The 23,575-nt window shown below is 43.8% G+C and overlaps 2 protein-coding genes across 2 annotated transcripts; one reads left to right on the plus strand and one right to left on the minus strand.

Annotated features, from left to right (window-relative positions):
- Positions 1 to 4,105: 4,105 nt before the first annotated feature.
- Positions 4,106 to 12,617, plus strand: LOC307072166 (TRPM8 channel-associated factor homolog; the record flags this gene model as incomplete). Its single annotated transcript, XM_079731370.1, has 11 exons — positions 4,106 to 4,743; positions 4,968 to 5,184; positions 5,571 to 5,868; positions 6,206 to 6,507; positions 7,118 to 7,292; positions 7,423 to 7,514; positions 7,977 to 8,187; positions 9,367 to 9,603; positions 9,683 to 9,906; positions 11,925 to 12,038; positions 12,232 to 12,617. The coding sequence occupies 11 exons, from the start codon at positions 4,106 to 4,108 to the stop codon at positions 12,472 to 12,474; spliced, it is 2,751 nt and encodes a 916-aa protein (XP_079587496.1). The 3' UTR covers positions 12,475 to 12,617.
- A 2,822-nt stretch (positions 12,618 to 15,439) lies between these two features.
- Positions 15,440 to 22,984, minus strand: LOC307072561 (complement factor B). The gene is made up of 17 exons (XM_079731901.1): positions 22,872 to 22,984; positions 22,070 to 22,167; positions 21,598 to 21,745; positions 21,331 to 21,516; positions 20,265 to 20,438; positions 19,923 to 20,167; positions 19,656 to 19,797; positions 19,420 to 19,551; positions 19,168 to 19,272; positions 18,956 to 19,093; positions 18,217 to 18,456; positions 17,390 to 17,540; positions 16,877 to 16,950; positions 16,600 to 16,691; positions 16,260 to 16,392; positions 16,110 to 16,159; positions 15,440 to 15,852 (listed from the first exon to the last, which is right to left on the minus strand). Exons 1-17 carry the CDS (start codon positions 22,921 to 22,923, stop codon positions 15,691 to 15,693), a joined length of 2,322 nt encoding a protein of 773 aa, XP_079588027.1. The 5' UTR covers positions 22,924 to 22,984; the 3' UTR covers positions 15,440 to 15,690.
- Positions 22,985 to 23,575: the final 591 nt, after the last annotated feature.

Raw genomic sequence — 23,575 nt, forward strand, 5'->3', positions numbered from 1 at the left:
TTTTCATGTAAAGAGTTTATTGTGCAATTGTTCAGTTAAAGGCTGTAGAGAAAACACAATGAGAAAGCCTACACGTCTCGTATGTGATGTCACGCTCCCAGCGACTGGCGTGGACAAGATCGACAATCTCCCCATCGGCAAAACTGAAACTCTCCACATGCCCCGGCTTATAATGGTTTTCAACTCTTTCGATGCTTTTATCCTCCCCATGGAAAAAAGCGGTCAAGTGGAGCAGAGAGATCGCCATGTCTGTACCGGAGTTCAGTGCGGGTGGTGACGTATATCATTCGCATCGAGAGCAGCGAGGAGCTGTAGTTTACAAAGCGGCCTCACACAAAACCTAACATTATCAAACTTCTTCACGAAAATGTTTAGTTTTCTTTGCATGAAAAATTATCATTTAAATCCACAAACATATGTTTAAATGGAATATAGGCAATCTCAAATGAAAAGTTGCTGTCAGTCCTTTACAAATGTAAAAAAGGGGAAATAAGCTTGAAGAGAGTGAACTCTAATAGTGTAGTTTTACACTTTAACCTGTTCGATTTTAGTAGACTAAAATAAGACTAAAACTAAAACAATTCAGTTGACTAAAATATGACAAATTAAATTGCATTTTAGTCAAAAGACTATAACTAAATCAAAACTTGCTTTCAAAATTAACTGTGTGTGTGTGTGTGTGTGTGTGTGTGTGTGTGTGTGTGTGTGTGTGTGTGTGTGTGTGTGTGTGCGTGTGTGTGTGCTAGCCCACACTGAGTGAGTCAATAAAACTCCCTCAAGATCACTTGGTCATATTTTGCTTATTTGTACATTTGGTATGAATGATTATCTGTCATTCCATTTAATAATCTCATTGAACTTCAATTGAAGTGGATTTAAAATATAATTTTAAAAGTGTGATAAATCTCAAGTTAAGTCACCAATACTATGCGATTAATCGCATAGTATGGCCCAGCCCTAATTATTACATTATCCGCTCAGTTATTACATTTTATGCTTGCTTCATTGCGTGATAGCTGAACCAAAATGTTATACGTTGTAACATTATAGGCAAAATGTTATTATATTATGCGCTCAGAAATTTGTTACATTGTCGACTAGAGTGTCCACATTATTGCTATGGGTTTAATTACAACTAGAGGTTGAGCACGCGACGCGCGTGCAGAAACTCTAGTTTATTTAAAACAAAAAGAGGCAAACTGTTACGCAAAACGTGGAAACTGTTCCCCTGCAACACCACAGGCCCCGTGCCATACCACAGACCCCCTGCCATACCACAGGCACTGTGCCATACCACAGGCCTTGGCTCCGGTGCTGCAGCTGGATGCTATTAAATACACCAGTCACAATTTGCATCTTGTGTTCTGTCCGAGTGGAAGGAAACAGATGGCAAAAAAGTCTCACAAAGTTCTCCTGCAGCGATCGATTTGGGAGACTTCAGGTATTTTCGCCATCCGTCCTTGTGGCCTGGAGCTCAGTTCACCGTGCGGCCCGCTGAATCTGGGATCAGAGACAACAGAGCCGGGCGTGTGTGTCTGTGGTGGGTGTGTGTGTGTCTTTGTCTTTGTAACCTAGTAACAACAGGTGGCTGCAGAAACTGTGGGGCCTATTAGAGGCACAAATTGATTGATACACCCCTTGTGCAAACTTAAACACAATTATATAATAATGCAAGACAGTATTCCTCTGTTAACAGTAAATGGTGCAAAGGAAAACAATAGTGCCACGGACAGTGCTTTGACTGTTTGTGCTCCTATTTGAATACTGCTTACCTCTTCACACTGGTTGATGGAAAATTCCTGTCAATGATAAATCTCTCAATAACCAAATATCGACCTAACATTTCAATCATATCATTATGCCGGTACTTTAAAGCCTCAGGGTCTGTCTTCTTTGGTCACCTTGTCTTACAGCTCAGAAACTCTTTCCCTGGGGTTAACAGTTGCCATCGTCACTGTGTTGGGAAATCTGCTTTAATAGCTTTGATTTCTTTAAAGAGCTGTTCAGTGTTTTCTTTCAGGCATCAATCCGTTCTGTATTTAGTTTGATAAACTTCTCCAGATCATCAGCCTCCTCTTCTAGACCGTCAGCCCTCTCCTTTATTGCCTCGCACTTCAGCAAAGGAATGGCTTGGATTCCCTTTCTTTCGAGTTGTAGTCAGGTAACAGCCAACTAAAATGACTTTTTGGGCCTGCATATGAATGCATATCTGCAGAGGTGAGGTCCACCTCCAGACCAACAGTGCCGGCAAGAGAATGAAAATGTATTCTTATCTTTCTTGTTTGTTTTGTCCTTCACATTGCCTCTTCCTATTTTTTCAGAAATTGTCATGTTCTCAGTTGCAGACGCAAAGTTACTAATCAACAACCTAACCAGCTAATTTGAGAGAGCATGCTAAAAGTTGATTCGGCTAAAAGTGAAAGTTAGTCAATCAGTGGCTATTGCATTTTCTACTACAATGCAACATTACAAAACTGTTTAATGGTTAGATGTTAAGTAGTGATGGGTCGGTCGCGAATGATTCGGTCAGAACGAACGAATCCCGAAGGTGAACGACGAGAACTGATTTTTTTTTTTTAAACATATAACAAAAATATGGTCACGTAAATAAATTATACAAACGAACAGAGTTTCGTCTCCCCGCGAACGCGAACAAAATTGATTGAGTCTAAAACATTCTCATCGATTCAGCCAATGAGAGCAGGTAGCAATCGCGTTGCCATGGCCCATGGGTATTCAAATGATAAGGCACCACCACACAAGTTAACTAACGATCGCTGTAGGCTTCAATACCATGCAAGCACTTTATGTTTTCTTTTTATTTTGTTCTACATCACAATTGCATGCTTTAATAAAGTATTGTTTTTACCTACCATTAGGAGTCTCGTTTGGTCTAGTTGCTAACTTGCTTCACTGCTTATTAGCGCTACTTGGAAGATGGCATTTAATTCTTACTGCACCCCATTATGTATTAAGGATATTTATGGAAAAAAAAGGCACGTATGTGCTTTATATATATGCTTAATATTTACACTTAACCTGGGTTATTTCGCCAGACCATTAGAAAGTAGTAGGCTACATGCATGTTGATTAACATTTATTCCATAATTTCCGATTCCCTGGCAAATGACGTAAACTACCGCTCTCATTTTCGATGCATTGGAGAATTGAACTGTTAGTTATCAAGTTCATAATAATAGTTTTTTGGTCATGAAGTTATTCATAAGGAAATTGTTTATCATGCTGAGAAATGGATGTGTTTGAAAGTGCCACAGGGTTTCGCATGCAAGGCATGGCAAAACCCAAAATCACACACACACCCATTGAGCACATATTTATTCTTTATTTATACAGGGAGATTAACGGACGGACAGGTGACCTGACTGGTTCCACCCTGAGTACTGTTCAACTGTGATCGCCTCAACGTCATCTGTCTTTTCTCATTGCAAAGCATAACAAGACTGTTAGTTTTGACTTTTGAGTTTGATCACACGTTGTCTGGCTTCTGCATCTCACTCTTCCTCTGCTTTTAGTCAGTAGCACATATTCCCTAACTGGTGCTGTTTTGGAATACCAGGACACTGGAAAATGGTCTGGAGGTAAACACAACTCTTTTGATTATGATAAGGAAATGTATTATTTTAAATTATATATTATATGTAAATATACTGTAGGCCTATACTATACCAGTAATACAATTTCAACCCACTTCACAAAGTTTACATTCTGTGTTACAACATTAACAATAATAAATTGCATTTATAAAGCGCTTTCTTGTAGGCTTGTGTCAACAGATACAGCAAATTATAAATAGAGCAATCATTGACATTGGTTAGCATCACTTTTATTAGATATAAACATAAAATACAAAACAGAAAGTGTTTTCAGAAATGTGCTCTCCATTTCTCATTTCAGTACAACTACCTTACGCTTCACCATATAAAACAAGGACACTACATCTGCTTCACCAAGCTTTCAGCTTTGATCCGAACAACAAGGGTCAGATCCCTTTAAATTGAGAGAAACCTTTAATCCGGTTGGCCGCCTACACCCTTCACACTCCCATAACCCTCGGAGCATCGCTCCACCCCACCCCAGCCTAATTATGGGCACACTGTCTCACCATGAGAAGGCCTACATCTCCTTAACCTCAGGCCTGAAAGAGCTAGACCTTCGAGGGCCGGCCATCCCAAGCGACCTGGTCCTGATAGGAGACCACGCCTTCCCCCTGGCCATGAACGCCCAAGGCCAGGTGCTGATGGCCGCCTCCCTCTTTGGACGTGGACGCATGGTAGTCCTGGGTCACGAAAGCTACCTGACCGCCTTCCCCGCCCTGGTGGAGAACGCCCTCACTTGGCTCAGGGGCGATGGATCTGAAAACCCCCTGGTGGGTATTCACCAGAGCTGCAAGCCAGTGGCAGATAACCTCTGCCGGTCCGTTTTCCAGGCCCAGATGGTGGGGGGCTTCCTCCAAGACCTGGGGGCTGGGGTGTATGTGGTGGATGCCTACAGCATGGCTCCTGATGTGAAGTCCTTGGTGGAGTTTCTGAAAGCTGGAGGTGGGCTGTTGATCGCAGGGCAGGCCTGGTCCTGGGCTGGACAACACCCCAAGGAAGACGTTCTGAAGGCCTTCCCAGGGAACCAGGTGTCTAGCGTGGCGGGGATCTACTTCTCTGAGCACTGTGGAGAGGTTGATCTTCTGCCCGTTTATCCTCAGATTCCAACCTCCTGGCTGGCTGTGGTGTACGTTATTTGTTTGTTTTTGAGCATCAGCATTTTTAGACTTGGCTTTTATCTTTACTTTATTTGACTTGGCTATAAGTATGATGGAAGACCACTCAGCATATGTGATGTTACAGACTAGGGACAACATCAAGCCAACTAATCCAGTCAAATAACTTAACAAAATATGATTTTAAACCCATCGTGTTGGTCCTTGTTCTCTTTTATATATTTCTATAATCCAGAATTGGCAAGGACTTTAAGGATGATTTGGAGTCCCTTCTGCAGGGCGTGTCCGAGTTGGACATCAGCGGTGGCGCGATAGCCTCCGAGGTCCTCGTCCACGGCCCTCTGGCCTTCCCCATTGGCACCACCCCGGACGGACGGGCTTTCCTGGCTGGAGCCTACTATGGCCGGGGCCGGGTCATCGTGATCACACACGAGGGCTTCATGGGCCGGCAGGTGGGGTGAACTAGACATCTCCGCAACTGTTTGGCACTTGTGCACGACTGTTGGGATGAGGGGAATAGATTCTCTGACCCGACACAAGGCAACACAAAAGGCCAGTTCAGTATCTGACAAAGGGAAGGTTGAAAAGCATGCAAGCATACAAGCTAAATTTGAGTAACTACACCGTTTTAAAAAGAAAATTACTTTTCTAATTCCCAGAAACACGGTTAGTAGACTTTTTTAAATCAATCGTACGTTGCTGTTTTGAGACAGTGCATGGTAGATACTGGCAAGAAGAGAAGCATTGTATCATGGCATTAGCCTTGTTTCTTAGGAGAACAGCCTGTTTACTATCAGCCTAATAAAAGCGTCCATATCTGACTCAACCTTTTTTGCAGAACCTCGCTCCATTTTGGAAGAACGCTCTCCGTTGGTTGGACGAGGGCCGTAACGGGGTCTTTGGAATCCTGCCAAAACTTGGCTACGCCATGACTCTGTTCAGCCAGATGGGGGTGACCTGTCAGAAGTCAGGCTTCAGCAAGGACCTGAGTGTGTATGTGTGCACGACTTACAGCAACAAGCAGGCAGAGGAGATTCAGCAGTTTGTGGCTGAAGGAGGAGGCCTTCTGATTGGTGGCCATGCCTGGCACTGGGCACAGACCCATCCTGGGCAAAGCCCAATGGCAGATTATGAAGGTAGCCAATGATGGAGTCTGCTCACATTTTAGTCTGATATATACCTATATAGTTTGTACTGCCATCGCAGACAAGGTCATCCAAGGCTGTTACAAATTGAGTTTCTTGAAGAGCAGTGTACTTTGTCAAATTTGAATAATTTCCCCAAAATGTAAATTACATTCTCACAAATCAACAGATTGTCATATCTTGTATATAAACCTTCTGATATATGTGTCAAGCAGACCTAAATCTGTTGATATAATTGTATTTTAAACAAACCGATATGGCAATACACTCTCAGATCTTTCAGTTAATTCTGATATGCAGTGTTTCTGTGTTTTGTACTGTTCACCAGGGAACCACATCCTGAACAAGATGGGCTTGAGTGTGCTGGAATCCACAGTCAAATCTGAATGCTACAAGGCTCCCGATCCCACCAAGGCCTGCAAGGACAACTACCACTTCCGCCGCATGCTGCGGCGCTTTGCCAGTCACGTGACCCAGGGGGAGGAGCTTACAGCCCACGAGTTGGTCGGTCTGAAAAAGCTAGGAGGCGACTGTGCCAGCTACCTGAACATGAAGGCCCACGACTGCCCCTCCTACAACCAGGTGCTGTCCACCCTCACTGAGATTGTGATGAGGTCCGGCATGCCAAAGGTGAGCATCCCAGGATGGATTTTGCACCTACACAGAAACACTTCCTTGTCCTATCTTGTGTGTCTGCTACCCTGTACGCTTGATGTAAAACGTGTGTCTCTTCTACTGCTTATGCTCTAACAGCTTTTGTTTAAGGGATTCCTATTTTTTTCCCCCAAATCTGACAGAGCATCTTAATCTGCACCCAAATCTGTTCTATTGTATGTTGTAAAACCAAACTGACCTATTTACCATATTATAAAGGCATTGCTGATATATTTACTTTTACTATTTAAATATCTGTCTGATTCTCAATTCTCAAGTGAATTTCTATAAACTTAAGCTAAATGCAGACTTAAAGTCATTGTCTAGGAGGTTGACTTGGCAGTATAGATCAACATGAATATGTTTTGGTTGTTCTATTTCTCCTTGCAGATGTTGAGTGTAGTTTTGACTTAACTAGGGTAGACGTAGGAATATAGGACCGTATACAAACTGCAAACAGTGGAATCTAGTAGTTCAAACAAAGCACTGATACAGAATTATATCTAAAATTTGAACATAAAGGTTATTCAGGTAAGAACATCTGTGATGTTGTCCCTGTTGGCGCTGCCCTCTTCTCTGTTCTCAGGTGTGTGGTAGCTGCCCAGTGAGCAGCCCCAAGGACCACCTCCTCCTCAGTATAGGGACCGAGGTCTACAAGGTGTGCCCAGATCCAGACGCTCTCCTGCCCTACCTCATCGAGGACAATCCAGCCATGTGTGTGTTCTATAACTACAGGATCCCCATCAATGTCGACACCGCAGGTCAGTGGACAGACGATACTACACATGAAGTTGGTCATATATGTGTGTTTACCAGGCACTCATTCCCTTTATACTTTGCAACTGTGTGTGTGTGTTTGTGTGTGCGTGTGTGTGTTTGTGTGCGTGTTAGGTTCAGAGTGGATCAGTACTGGACTCTACCTCTCTCCTGGTATGAAGACATACATGGCTTTCCCTGCACAGATTGTCAACAAAGGATGGCATGTATGTAAAGCATGTGTGGCTAATCCATCACCACTCAAAACAAAGGACACTACTGTGTTTACACTCCATAGACGACCTGGAGTACGTTACACATAGTGGCAACATGGCTGCAGTGTACAGAAAGGTTTCAGCATATGAGTGTGGATTCATTTGGTGTCTATTTGACCCAACAGTAATAGTAAAGACTTTTAATGCGCAGTCCTAAAAACTGTAGTCCTAAAAACGGCAATGCTGCTTATTGTATGGTCTTAACAAGTCCTTACAGATATGCAAACATAATTTTTCATAATTTGCATTTATTTGAATGTAATTTTTGTTATCTATCAATTGACGTCAATATTATTCCAACGGGTTGTTTAGCAGCTCCCAGAGCTGTTTTATGCAACCCAGGCAATGGCATACGAATTGCCCTGACTAGCTAGCCTTCCTCCGGCTCCCAGGCTGAATGCTCCCTGTTTGCAGGTCCAGATAGGATGTCAGACCGATCACCTCCGCCATGAGACCCTCAAGCGGGCTCCTCGCGTCCACGAGCGCTTCCCCGTCACCTCGGAGATGATACAGGTGTGGAACCTGTGGGGGGGGCTCCTGTACATGGTGGCCCCGCCCAAGACGCTGGTGGGAGGTGCAGAGGTCATGGTGCAGGTGGCTGTACCTTCCCCCTATTACAAATCTGGTGAGTATGTTTTTATCAAATGTGTCTCATGCAAGCGTTTGTTTTTGTGTAACACAGTGAGTACAAACGCATTATCGCTCTGGAACTTGATGACATTTAGTAAAGATGATGTTTACTATTGGGCTGACTATTCCACATTAAAAGTCTTTACCATAACTGTATGGTCAAATAGACACCAAATGAATCCTCATATGCTGAAACCTTTCTGTACACTGCAGCCATGTTGCCACTATGTGTAACGTACTCCAGGCAGGAGAGCAGAACTGCAGTCCATTTATGTAAAGAAGGCACCCTATCCAGACACAGAGGAATGTATGCTTGAGCATAATCTCAGTAAAGTAGAGGTTGTAATTAAAAGCAAGATTTAATCGTTTTAATACCTCCATGACATTCATGTATCCAACATACCGTATGTAATTGAGCTCGGCAATCACTGCTCGCAGTTGAAAAGGTTTCCCAATGACTGAGTGCACAACCTTTGCTGCATATAGATTTGATTATTCTTATGCAGATTCAACCAATATTTTGGGTTGTGCTAGTTTATTATGCAGTGTGTTACACACTGTTACGGTAGGGTAGCGTGTGCTTAGGGTTAGGGTCAGTACTGACGTCACACAGAGGGGGCGGTGTTGAGGGCTCATTAAGCCATAAGAAGGAACAGATGGCTCTGCGGGAGTTCAGCAGGTGACATTCGGAGTCTGAACTTTAGTCCGATGGACACACGCTTGTTTGTTCGCGTGCGGTGGCTGTGGACCTTGGGTGAGTACCTCGCACCTAACCCCAGCGAAAGGTAAGATTGCACTCACCCAGGGGAGGCTTAGGAACATACTACAAGTTCATCGCACCACGTAGGGACAGACGTTAGGTAATGGGCTGACTACCCAGAGGGGTAACAAGCGCACTCACATAAACCAAGTAAAGGGCTTGGAGTGATACTTCCTCATGCTTTTGCTGCCGAGTGGGAGCATGAGGAGACCAGCAGCCTCAGCTCTCCGAGGCTGCTGCTCAGGGAGATGACTCTCAGGTGTGGAGGGGGGAGGATGAGGGCTGATCTGTGATCTGCTGTCCGTTAGCGTGGGGTCGCTAAATGTCCGTGGGCCTGTGGTGACCGTAGATTCCATCGTGTTACTATGGAAACCCGTGCATCTAGAAGGTCTCTAAGCCGGCCTTCTGCACCAGGTGTGACGACGCCGGCCGACTGGGCCCTGATGCGCCAGTCCCCCGCACCCTGGGCAGAGCTCGAGTTTGAGAACATCATCTTCACCGTGCCGTCTGATGCCATCCGACACCTGGAGCGCCCTGATGAAGTGGCGGCTCTCTGGAATAGGATCATGAGGGGGATCGCAGACCTGGCAGCTGTTTCCCACAAATTCCCGCGCAAGGAACGTTTTGTCGCCGATGTGCAGATTTCCCACGGTGAGTCGCCATTCTTTTCTTTTTTCTATCTTCCTCTGCCTTAGTGATAGATCAGTAATAGGTTCCTCTCTTCACCCAGGTTGGATGCATGCAGGCTATCCCATCATGATGTGCTCCTCTGTGGCCCCACAAATGGTTAACCCAGAGGCCTCTGGACGCAAAGACCTCTGGGGCTTCATCCACGAGCTGGGGCACAACCAGCAGAGGGGCTGCTGGGAGTTCAGGCCGAACACCACAGAGTGCACGTGCAACCTTTGGTCGGTGTACGTGAATGAAGAGGTGCTGGGGACTAAAAGGGCAGAGGTAAAAAACTGACCTGGTTTTGTGTTAAACATTGAGATGGGGCAGTTTACAGTATTTCGTTGCATTGAAATATGAATTATTTCCAAATATTTATAAATTCCCCCAAAAAAGCTACGGTGGCCTGTGCTGGCCTGTAAGGCGGCACGAGGATGCGTCATTGTGATTGGATGCTTCTTGTGTCCCGCTAAGTCAATTACATACTATGGCAACCCTTTCCTAGTCCAGGATAGCCCGCCATCGCCAGAGGAATTGTAAACTCATAGAATTAGTAACCCCTATGTTCATTCATTCTACGCAATTGACCTGTCGTTAAGCTCCGCCCAAAGAACGCAGATGAGCCAATGACATTCCAGCCTCAACTATACTCGGACATCAGCTCGGACAACTCCATTGAAAACAACAGGGAGGAGGCATAATATAACAATTGAATGTTGGATTTATGTTGCTTGAATCATGGTCATACGATGTGCTTGGGGTACATGTAACACGGACAGTCGTTATCCCGAGAGGCTGCAGAATGGGGTATATTTCATCCCTTTTCCCAAGCCACAACGGGACAAGAAAAGTGTGTATTTGGATCAGACGGTCGAAAAAAAAACATCTTTCTTCTCAACAAAAGCATTAAGTGCAGTCCTTTGTACTTCTTTTGGTGATAACATACCATGTAGTTTGTTTAATACTGTCTCGATAGCCGGGCAAACAGACTATTCTACATCAGTGGCAGCCTTCTTTGTTGTTGTTCAAGGCTCCTCTACAGTGTTCCTCTGAACGTTCATCCAATATAACAAACCTCATATTAGATAGAACGGTTGTGATTGGTCAGTCCATCTCGTACCAGGCACAAATCTGTCTGGTTGCTATTTGTCTGGTTCCCAGGCGCAGTCCAGGAGGGTTAACCTTCTCGGACACTTGTAGGGTAATGGCTCATTAAGTTCAATTACTTTTTTCCGTTTTTCAGATAAAACTGAAAAAAGGTACAACTTTTTCAGATAAAAGTTCACAATTTTATCAAAATAAATAACCCTTCCAAGACAGGGCTCTCTAGGGGTATGGAGCTAATCAAGGTCAGGTTAAACATGCAACCCATGGTAGTCTTTTTCTCACGCATGGTATCTTATTCAGACCCATGGTGCTCTGGCAGCACCTCTCTTTATCCAAGTGTATCGGACCTTTACATGGGTCCGAGATGGTAACCCTCTTGGAGAGCAGCTTAAGCGGGTTGTCATAGTACTGATCGTTGATAACGGCACAGCACACATAGGGCGGGACTTATAGTGTACTTATAGTGCCCACAGCTAGCATACATCACAAGGACGCGTCAAGGTATGTACATAGGGAGGACCCACTCCCTTTGTAGATATAAAGGGCTCATTCTACGGTATCGAAAACTATTCTGATATTAATGGAGTTATACACTAACTAACACATATTGTGGCGAGCAGCACGGAAAGATGAGACGGGAGCCAAGGTTTAAGGAAACATGCAGTTCCGCGCCCCATGCACTGCAGGACTATGGACTGCCTTTATTATCCACCTACCTTATGCATAGAAAATGGCGCACCAAACAAACAAACATGACATTCACAATAACGGGGGCAACAACAATGCACATAACACAACAACGGAACACACAATTACGCACCAACAACCCCAAACCCTTATGCCCACTTAAGCCAACAACTACAAGGTAACCCAGGGGGTCCCCGAAAGGGTCCAAACCCCCAGGATAGTTGAACCCCAAGAATCCCTTGCGCATCCGAACCAGCGTCCACACCTGTGGTCGCTACAATATTAAATTGCAAGTCCATGTCCGACCCCACACTTTTTGGAAAAATTCACAACTCCAAAAAGCCATTAACAGCGAAAACAAAGAATACCAGTCAGGATTCAACAATTCTAGAGAATAACTGACCGGATGCAGGGCACTGCAGCTGTAATGGCCGTTCAACACAGCCTTCCATGGCAAACTATTACGTATACATTGTAATGTTAAAGATGCTCTGTTGCATACCTTGCAGGCACATCCAAATTTGAAGCCTGCATCTCGGTTGTCTCGCCAAGAAGAGTATGTCAAGGGAGGTAGAAACCTTGGGAGCTGGACTATGTGGGTGGCTTTGGAAACATACCTACAGGTGAGAGATGAGGGCTCATGCTCATGCTTTTGATTAGTTTTATATTCATTTCATATCCATCTCCACCCTTCAATCCATACATTTTAGTGCTCAACAATAACAGATCGCTGGCTTCACCAGGCATCCAAATTAGGACTCACTGGCCCCTACATATTTCCCTCCCCCTCTATGTCACTTACTCTAACCACCTCAGCTCCAGGAGGCGTTCGGCTGGGCAGCCTTTAAGAAAGTGTTTGCCGCCTACCACGACATGAGCGACGTGCCCGGGGACAATGAGGGAAAGATGAACCTGTACACCAAGACCTTCTCCATGGCCGTGGAGCACAACCTGTGTGCCTTCTTCAAGGCGTGGGGCTGGCCCATAGAGGCCGCCACTGAGGAGGAGCTGTCCAAGCTACCTCTGTGGACCAACCACCCCATGGCTCGCTATCAGTGAACCTTCCTATTGCTTCTGAAGAAGAAACCATCCGTCAAGGATGGAAAGCTTTGTTGTGGGACTCAAAGGCTTCTATTCATTTCCTTTTTAATTGCTATTGCACCAGCGGTGGTCGGTTAGATGGCCCTATATATACTGTATTGACACAGATTTAGCGAGCTAAGCTTTAGAAAAAAATCTCCAAACAGATTTTTAAAGGGATGGGTGTTATGAAATCAAAATAAATTTGATTTCTCAGTAGAAAAATACTAAATGTATAATTTGTATTTTTTTATGTATTTAATTATATGGATTTTGTGTATTTCTTTTTTTCTCTCTTTGTTTTTGAACCAATCAGTTAATTTCACTCAGCCTTTTGTGAAACAGAACACAATTCAATTTAAAATCCTTCACCAAATTGTTCAGTCCACATATGTAAAGGATTTGTTCTATTGTTTTTACAGAAAGTTAAATAAAGTGAGTTCATATATATGCCACTGTAATGGGACAATTTTTTTTTCACATCCCGTTCCTCTAACTGCCCTTTGTTAGTATGTGCCTGTTTCCTGACCCCCTTGGGAAGGTTGAGAAGCCAGGGCTCCAACTGATAAGGCACGGCCACGTCCCCACTTTATGACATCCTGAGGAGTTCCATCAGTCGTTGACTACCATCTGGTTAACCAATACTATAGTTGTATTGGGGAACCGAGCTGTTCTCAGCATCCTGAGACCTGTCTGCCAATGTATAAGAAGTCCTTGCTCTTGGAGAGACGCAGAGTGAACTCCTATCTGAGGCCTCGGATGAATGTATGTTAGGCCTCGGATTATTGTATGTTTGTTGTATGTTTGCTGTAAGTTGTTAAATGTTTATTACATAAGTAAATTAGCCTAATTGTTATAAGTTCGGATAAGTCTTTGTTCTTAAACAGGATAGCCTGTCAACATAAATGACTGAAATGATAGCTCTTACAAACCTTACCTACAACACCTTTAATTAACTTTCCTGTGTCTCACGAAAATAACTATTCACAGCAAAATGGTGGTCACAAATTATTTTCTATAGGAATGTAGAATTGTTTATTATTATTAAGCACAGACATAAGATGATACCAACATAAGTAAAGTCATTTTGGTCCAGTCCAAGTCTGGCATGTCTCTAGTTACAGAGCTTCTAGTTTGGTCTTGAGCTGGTTGAGCTTGGCTGTTGTATCAGTGTTTGTTGCGTTACGACCCCTGTCTGGATCGGCTCAAACAAACTAGACATGACATTATCCAAATTGCAAAAAGTTTCAATTATTAAAAGGGATACTGCTTAGCTGTAACAATTTGACTCAAACAGAACACAATAAACAAAAAGGTGAGATCAGCACAGAGCCAAAGAAGGAGAAACTACTGGGCAAACACCAGTGTGGCCCGTAGGACCTAGCGGTAACTGTTGAACAACCAAAACCACAAAAAGACTGAACTACAAAACAACTCCAGTTAAATCCTTCAGTCCAGGCTTGTTTGGATCCTCTTTGGCATCAGAAGCTAGTCTTTGGAGTTCATTTTTTGAACCTCAAGCCGTTCTGAATCTCCTCACTCTGAAGGTGTCTGAAGAAGTAGCTCCCTGGAGAACATGCCAGCAGCTCCCATGAACTCCTCGGTAAAGAAAGGCTGAGTAGCGAGGGTCCTGGGAGCATAGTGCCCAGAGGTATTGTCACCCAATGGATCTGTGAAGCACTTAAAGCTGACCAGTTCTGACTTTGGTTTTCTGGGTCCCAAATTTGATTGCAGTGCATTTGAATCTCTGCACTGTAATGCTGCACTGGCAGAAAGGACAGCTGGGCAAACGGCATCCTGAAGAACAATGAATCTAGGGTCACAAGTCAACTTCAGGTTTTTGAAAATTGTTATCCGCAGCGAGGGAAGGTTTATATTATCCTGTTTATTTGTGCCACAAATTACAGATGTGATGTTTGTGAATTTAAAATACTAATTGGCAGATCAAGAAAGTCAAATTTTCTCCAAAAACTGTTGAAGTCTAAGACTGTAAAGATCCAGAATTAGAAAGACTATTAGGTACTACATTTGCGTAAAGGACGTTCTAACTGTTTCTCAACATAACCCAGAGCCGCTGATTCTGAACCTTGTTTGGTTGAACCAATCAAGGTTGAACCAATCAAGGTAGAAGTTAGTTAGAAGTTAGTTAAACATGAGGTATTTGTTGTTCCATTTAGCTATTCTAATCTGTTGCCTGTCACATTTTTAGGGTATTCTTTATTTTTGTTTTGAAATGTTTCCTTATCACGTCCTCTCCCTCTCCCCTCTCCCTTTCCTCTTTTCAACTCCTCTCCCCTCTCTCCCCCACTGTAGGCTCTGTGGTAACGTGGCTTCCCCGACATTCAACACCTCTTTCTCTCCTCTCTCCTTGTCCTCTCCTCTCCTCGTTCCCTCCTCTCCCCTAACACACCTCTTCCCCCCCTCTATCCTTGTCCTCTCTTCTCACTGTCCTCCCCTTCTCTCCCCCGCTGTAGGCTCTGTGGTAACGTGGCTCCCCCAACATTCAACACCAACAGCAGCTCAGTCTGGGTGACCTTCCACTCAGACAGCATCATAGCAGGCAGTGGCTTCACCGTACAGTAAAGTGTGTGCAAATTTCCATTAAGTTTCATTATTTGTGATATAGGTTGTCAAATAGAAACATAGGTGTTTGTGTGTGTTTCACATTTTTACTTCCAATTGTTTTGACGTTCGATTTATTTTGTGTGTGGAATTTTTATGGTATCTTAATGGTAAATAGTTGTGCCTGGTTCATCAAATAATATTAAATTGCTTGTTTTCTATGTAAGGTAGCATCTGAAGTCAAGTTGAAGGCTGAGTTGCTGTGCACGTCACAGGTGAGAATTTTCCTCCATCCAGGCCTAAGCACTCCCCTAAATAGTACACTTTAGTGATCTAAACATCCCAGTACCAGGATAACTGTTGATGACTGTGAGCAGAGTAATGCATTTCAGAGTTTTTATTTTAATAAGAAAATAAGAAAACAAAAGCAAAGGTTTGCACATACAGAATACGTATCCTCCGTCTCAAAGACATATTGGATATTAATGAGTTACTGTGACGGGGAGCGGTTTTGCACATTACAGTCAAATGGAAAGAACAGCAGGGCAGCAGGGTTATCTGTTCTTCATACATGCTGAAGCAACAAGGCTGGTGGCTGCTGGCATGGGGAGACAGGCCAGAGAACGACAGCCCTCAGTCTCCCAGAGGCAGGAACTCTAGCTCCTGGCCCAGGTGTTGCTTTAACCACGGCACAATGGTGAAAAGGCTGATGTGGAAGTCACGAGCATCGGCAGGAGGACGCCCACGACTTTTGTCAGAACACCGGTCTACGGTACCCCAACTCAATACCCCCACCTAGTGGTCAGAAAGAGAACCACGCCAGATAAAAAATAGTAGCTAAAGGAATCAGTGATAGCATTGTAGATAATAGGCATTCATCAAACAGGTGTAATACTATAGTAGGGGTGAAAAGAGGTTTATCTGAATTATGGCACTTGAATGCCTACGGACCGTGAATAACTTCATGAGATACACCCGCTTTCAGCTCTTTTATTAGGCCTCTGTGGTAAAGGGCATAGTTAATCACCATTATATTGTGTTTCCTCACTCACCTGAAAGTAGCGCTCCCTTTTCTGCAAGAAGAGCGAACCACCGGAATTGCCTAGAATTGTGAGGTAGATTTTGAGAGCGTTGCATTAACTGGTTTTCATATCGTGCTGGTTACGATCAGTAAACAGATCCCTTGCCTGTCGGGAACTTACCTTTGCAGCTGACAGGGTTTCCGAACCTGGAAGGGCCTCCAGTACAGAGGAACCGCTCGGTTACTAGCTCATCCAATGTCACATTGTGGGCGTCCTTCAGTTCCCAGGCAGCTTTGGACACGCATGCTTGCCTCTGCAGGGAGTAGAGAGGATGGAGCTAGTCATTTAATTGTCTTACACAGTGATAAGTCTTACATCTAAATAAAACATGGGGAGTGCCCACATAAATAGTACAATGGCAAGTACATTTATGGAATCTTTCGAAGTGATAAACAGTAATGACCACTGAGAGTGAGTTGTTAAGTTGGGCCAGAGATTCATCAGAGGGACACCCACTCACCTGCTCTCCAAGATGAACCAGGGTTTTCACACGTTTCGAAGTTTTGTCGACGAAGGATGCTTCATTTTCATTGTGTGGTAGTAATTCATTTCCTGCACACACACACACACACACACACACACACACACACACATACACACAAACGCACACAGACTGTAAAGCACTTTGGGATCATTGAAAGGCGCTATATAAATCAAATATATATATACACAGAGAAGTATGTGTCAGTAGCAACGCGTTGTAGGTTCAGATTGCACGGTCAGGGCTCATCTCCTACTGTGCTGCTGGCATGTGGATCTGACTGGCTTCATGGCTCGATCGGCGGCCGTAGTACACGGCAGGCAGACGGGTCTGTGGGGCCACAAACCTTTGCGTCAGTGTACTCGTAGGGTTATTCATCTGATGGCAGCTTAGGGCCGATCCACAGCCCTCTAACTACAATGCACTCTGTTTCCACTTTTGTGGCAGCCAGGGTATGGTTACAGCCTTCATTGAACCAGAGGAGATTGAGATTAAAATGTTGTTTTCAGGAGCGACCAGGCCAAGGAAGCAGCATAAAACAGGTGTACATCATTGTTAACAAACAACACAAAAGAGGGCTCTCATCCACAAGCAACCAGGAGCATGATCTGAGCATATGCCTATGAATCTGTTCATGTGAACGATTATTCTGCATTTAGAAACACTGCTTAGAGCTGTCCGGTTCCAAGTCTGTATCGTCGCTGCTCATCTGTGTCTCCAGGGACAACCCATCGGGAATTGAAGGTGACCCCCTTGAGGCCGTCTTTACCTGGCCCCTGACTGGAGGAGGACGCTGGTGTTCAGCTGCACCAGAGCCACGTCAAAGTCGTAGAACTCGGACACATTTCTGTGCTGGAGGCCTTTGATGTTGAAATCTGGGTGGATGAAAATCTGACCATCCAACATTTGCTGTTTCCCACCTGCGAGGGGAAGTATGAGGTGAGTCAATTGATATGTTACGTTTTTCACGTGTCAGGGAATGGATGTCCCTTATTCGCCATTGTTTAAAGGGGTGATATTATGCTTTTTCGACTTTTCCTATTGCTTTAGACTGTTATGATGAATCTATACTTTTTATTTATTTTTCTAAACTACAAAAATCTAAGTCCAAGCTAGGGGGAGTATTCGCGTCCATCAAGAATGCCCCTCAATAAGTGGGTTAAACAAGCAAAAGCCTGTTTCATGCTGAAACAGTGTGGGCGTGCTGACCAATCACAGCAGACTGGGCTACTCGGAGGGGGGGCTTAAAGTAACATGATACAAAACTGGGGGTATTTTTAACATAAAGGCATGTAAACCTATTCTAGTAGTACCCCCAAATGCAATAATTAACCATAAAAAAGCATGATATGGGATGAAATCCCATTTCAGAGTGTAACTTCCCTCGTAGTTGATGATTTAAGTTAAACAGGAAATGACCCCAGGAAACTAACAATATTGATATTTGACGAGCCACAACACAAGTGTTGTTACTCAAGTGTGCCGAAACAAAGTTTCGGCACACTTGGATAGATGAATGATATAACTTTATTTGTCCTGGTGTCTTTGAGCAAATGCATGAGTTAAGAGGTGGACCAGGAATGAACCAACACTTACCGCGAGTGACTTCTATCGTTTGCGTCCGTACCTCTACACTGTGCCGGGCGAAGCAGTGGGCAGCGGTCAGGATCCAGTTTGGGCTCACAATGGATCCGTAGCAGTTTTCCTCTTTGCTCAGATCGGTTGCAAGGATTTTAAGAGCGACGTGCCATGGCCTGGTGTATTGCCCATTTACTTTAGGATCATCGCTGGGAAGCTCTTCATCGGCCACCCCACACTTGGTCGCCGTCTTGATGTCTACATGCAAATCCATTGGAAATTACTCTTATGGTACCTAAGAATACCGTACCGAAATTGTACCTGATCAACACTGTCAGATGGAATCACCGGATGAATGTAGGTTAAAAAGTGTCCACTTATCCACTATATATTGGGCAATATTATGAACTATTAACAAAATAAATATATATATATATATATATATATATATGCAGGGTGCGATTTGCCGGTGGGGATGGTGGGGATTATCCCCCCCCTCTGGTTTACATGTCCTACCCTCTGCTGAATTATTTTTATCCTCTGTGGGGATAAAAATTATCCTCCCCACCCAAAGTATTTTCACCATTACATCGTAATAATTAACAACCAGAATACACAGGGTCCGTCTTCATTTTGAAACATTTTAAAATGTTTCTCAAAATTATCCCCCCCTCTGGTTTTTTCACAAATAGCACCCTGTATATATGTATTTGACAAAATATTGAGGCTGCAAGTACAAATGAAAGAAGCACATTACTGATCATCTTGTTGAAGGCTTCTCCCAGACACTGGAGGTCTTTCAGAATGAAAATATGTTCCTCGTTCTGCTTGTGAGAGGCGATGTCATTCAGCTTTTTTTTGTTAATCTCCTGTCCGACACCAAACACGTACACGTCTGAGGACGAGTATGAAGTTAGTCTAAAGTGGCGATCAGTATTCGAGTTTAAAGACGATAGTGTGATTGCATACCGAGCAGTTTCTCTGAGGTGTGGCCGTTCTGCGTGTTGCCATAGCCAAAATGGGATCGTATTTTGGCAAGTGCAGCCATGGGTTCGGGACCAGTGTTGGAATTACCTAGGGAGAGATAGGGACCCTCATGTTACCATTTTACAGCACAATACATTCCGTCAGACAATGAGTTGGCAATCAGTCAATAAAAGTCAATAAAAAACGAAATAAAGGGAAAATTCTTAACTTAATTTAGCAAAATAAAACCATTACCATCTGTTATTATGAGAATAACATTCTGAGTCTCCATAAAATGATTATCCTCCCCTATCTTCAGTACAGCCATCATCTCATGTACTCTATTCAATCCTGCAAAGAGATTGGTCCCCACTTGGTTCGTGTGAGCTGCAGATGAAAAAAAGAATTCACAAACATGAACCAGTGGTGCATGCAGTAATTGACAACGTCCGGACACAATACGATCCCACATTGTGTTAGGACTGTCCTACCTTTGGGGTCAAAATCCTTTATACTCTCTATGACAAGTTCAGCATCGGCACTTCTGAAGGTATCTATGATGTTCACAATGTCTATAGCCGTGCTGGCGTAAGAAACCACATGGTACTTCATCTGGACATCAAAGCTGTCCAGCTACAGGGGAGGAGTAGAGAAATATGGTGATTATATTTTGGTTGTTTTTGGTGCAATGCGTTGTGAGTCCAATGTAGGTTTCCCTGCCCTCTAAAGGGGTGATATTGAGCTGAGAGTGTACAGACCTTCCTGATGAGTCTGATAGCAGACTGTCTGATCTCGTTGAACTCATTGACCAGGCTGCCAGATGTGTCCAGTAAGATGTAGATGTTCACCCGACTGTCATCCTCAACGTCGATCGTTCGCCCGTAGCCCCCTTCAAGGACGCTTTGTTGGGGGGGGGTCTCTGGTAAAAGGGCTTCAATAACCCCTGACAGGGACCCAGTCATTAAGGCTGCCACGGCACTGGGGCTGTCAAAGACATTGTAGGCTGCATAGAAGTTTTATATGATCAACAACATTGATAATAACCAACAAGAGTTCTCACCACCATCATCATCATCATCTGGGAGGTCTTTCGCCCTTACCCTGGCATCGTGGGGCTGAGCCGGTCCACTCCCTGCTGAAGAGACAGACACGCTGGCTCGATCCCAGCAGGTCCAGACCTGCCTGGCACCGATAGGTCACTGTGTCCCCCACCTGGAACCGGGACCCTGACCTCAAGGCCCCTGGTGGGACTCCTGGGTCGTTGCAGGCATCAACTACATTTAAATAAACCAAACGCAAATTAAAAACGAATTTGTTTTTGTGTGGACATTTGGACATGGCTTTTAAAATAAACCTTAAAAAGGATTACAGATTATTAATATTAACCCACTCGCTCCATTAAAAGGTTTAGAGAAAAAGGGGTGTATTTGGATCATGCATGTATGTTAAAAGCTGATTCTCTGTGTAGTGCTAAACATGGCAGCAATTGCAACGCTTGAAAAATGTATTTGTTACAGTCAACTCGGGTCCATACATACTAATATACAGACAAATACACCTGATTAATCACTTGAAATTAAGTACTATCATAGCCTGCTTTTACCATGAGGTACCAGACACATTCAAACCAGTGGCCACTGAACACACAGTATGTGGTTTGTGTGCTGGAATGAAGTGTTGTGAGGATGATATCAATTAAAGCTAGATTAGGCTAAATTATAAATTAGTAATTATTTTTGTGTAATTATTTATAGTATTTGGTTCCATTCTCTTAAATTCTGTTAAATAAATAAACAAAATCCCTGAATCAAATGCTCTGACATAAAGTGGAAAAGAAAATGGTATATGTGGCAGTCACAGGCCTGACCAATCATTTAATTTGGCCCGAATTAAATTATTGGATGGCCTACCTGTCTGTCTACCTACATCCCCAGCTGCCTGTACACTCATTGCACATGACCAGAGTCTTCCATAAGGCCATGCATACATGTTGGTAAAGCGAGAAAGCTAGTCAACGTGCTTTGGGGGAAATTGCAAATTGAATCAATTGCAAATTGATTCAACTCATAGGTGAAATCCTGGCTTAGTCAAGGCAAGGAGTGAAATGTGGAGGGAATTCTGAATAAAACATTCACAAATTCACTTTCTATGTTCAGCGATCCTGACCATTGTTGTCACAAATAGGACTGGTTCCGTTCCACTCCAGAGAGACGGTGCAGGTCCTGCTTGCTGAGCCAGAGAGAGTCAATCCTCCAAGGCAGGAAAAGCTCTGCATAGTCCCTGGACGGAACCACTGGTCCCTCGGCCAGAAGTCCCCATTATCCAGCTGGAGCTGGCCGGGGCACATTCTCTCTGGAAGAGGAAGAGTGGAAGAGAGAGTAAAACCCTTAAAACCCATACCAAAGGCATCTTCCTTCAGAAACGGAGATTTACCTTTGCATGTTGCCCGTGTCACTAGTCTGCCATTCGCTGATATCATGGTTGACCAATCCCCATCATCATCACATAACCTATGGCTAACAGGGAAAGGGTCGTATCCGTGGGCACAGTGATAGGTCAGCACACTCCCATACAACCCTCCCTAAAATGGGAAAATTCATAATTCGTTAACTACCTTGCTACAATCCAATTATTTCGTATTTGCAAAAGAATGATGAATTGTATTTGATGTTGATCCACATTTCCCATATACATCAAATTGATATATAATTTGATATCACAATTTCTTAATACTATACAGTATGTACTATTTAGAATTATTATTAATTGTAAACCTAAAAGATTTTCTTGTAATGAAAACATTCTTATGTCGCTTCATTGTAGATAACATCTCTTCATTTTAGAAATCGACGCAGCAGATTGTGTTTACCGTAATCGTCTAAATCACTTGTAAGCTGGCATCTACCTGTGAGTAGGACACATTGCCTCCTCTGATGGTCTCTTCAGTGGAGCAGAGAGGAGCGCTGTATTCATAGTCCCCGTAGTCCTCCTCCTGCATGCACACTACACACAAGCACACGCACGCACACACAAGCAAACACACACACAGGCACAAACACACACACACACACACACACACACACACACACACACACACACACACACACACACACACACACACACACACAAACAAAGGGTAAGTAAAACCAAACAGTTGACTAAAATAAAGGCAAAAATGAGACAAGGAGATCGGGACCACTGCTAGCACAGAGAACTCAGGTCATGCCCTCGATATTTTCCTTTGTTATGCCTTCAAAACGTATATTATGTTGCCGAAAATAAAGTTTGGTTGTTTTCCAACATCTAGCAGCCCACTATCATCTCAGGTTTCCATACCCTGAATTCAAACAAAGCACATTGAAACAATGATAGATTTCAAAATTACAAAATTACACAACTCCAAACTAAGAAGGACAACTTTGCTGAGATGAAGGGAGCTACTGGGTTCCTCTCCCCGGACTCATGCCATCTGCTCAAGCATACAACTGTAGGTCGCAATTGAACAATGTAGCTTATCACCTATAAATAATGAAGCCAACTGACAAAAGGTTTAATATCAGCTGGAAAACATTTTTGGTTTGGTGTCACTTAGGGGCACTGGAGCCGGACGGATGGCGATGTTGGGCACAAAATATAAATAAACAAGGTATGGAAACTGCGGTATATTGGTCTCTGCATCAAAGTGACACAGAGACACTCCTACTCACCCTCTGGGATGGACAGGAGCAGGAGGACGCTCCACGGTGTCACCGTCAACATGGCTACGCTCTGGTGTGTTCAGCAGGAGACAGCCCTGTTACTGTCCTGAGCCAGATGCCTGCTGCACTATTTCACTGTTACCCCATACGCAGGGAGGTTGAGCAACTCAGGAAATCAAAGTGACTCACTCTGCTCTTTCAGTTATGATTTCTCCTTACTTTTATCCATTTCTAAGAATATTTAAAACGATCACTTCCTAAAATGAAAGTTGTGGATTTCTGGATTCAACCCTTTTGTTTATGTTTCACACTTTCATGTGTTTATAAAATTAGAGGCCAGTTTTTTTATGCTTTCAGGACCATCAGAAAACCCCAATTATTTGTATTGTTGACTTTAAAGTGCAGAAGTGGATTTGTTTGGTTTGGAAGGTTTTTAGTGCAGAAAAGCAACTCTGACTGAGTCTGAAGTTGTATGCATGGCTATGTAGTGTGTTTGTGTGGGGGGGATAAATGGCATTGGTTACTATGATATGGATATGGGTAATAGCACTGGGCCTCTCTCCCCCTCCCCCTTGCTTCTCCCCTCGAACCCCCTCCATAATACCCCCATAGTTTCTTCTCTGTGCTCAGTGGCCTCAGCTGACTTGGCTTTGCGGAGCACGATGGAATGTAATACTGGTGGCTTCCCCTCCAGACGTAACACCAGCCCATCA

The sequence above is a fragment of the Pollachius pollachius genome, assembly GCF_949987615.1.
Source record: "Pollachius pollachius genome assembly, chromosome: 3".
NCBI lineage: Eukaryota > Metazoa > Chordata > Actinopteri > Gadiformes > Gadidae > Pollachius > Pollachius pollachius.

Excerpts from the sequence above, each read along its gene's own strand:
- LOC307072561 (XM_079731901.1), bottom strand. The coding sequence starts at position 22,923 with ATGTTGACGGTGACACCGTGGAGCGTCCTCCTGCTCCTGTCCATCCCA. Across the intron at positions 19,273-19,419 it reads TATTCTCATAATAACAGATG|GTAATTCCAACACTGGTCCC; the intron begins GTAATGGTTTTA and ends ATCTCTCCCTAG. Across the intron at positions 17,541-18,216 it reads AACGATAGAAGTCACTCGCG|GTGGGAAACAGCAAATGTTG; the intron begins GTAAGTGTTGGT and ends TTCCCCTCGCAG.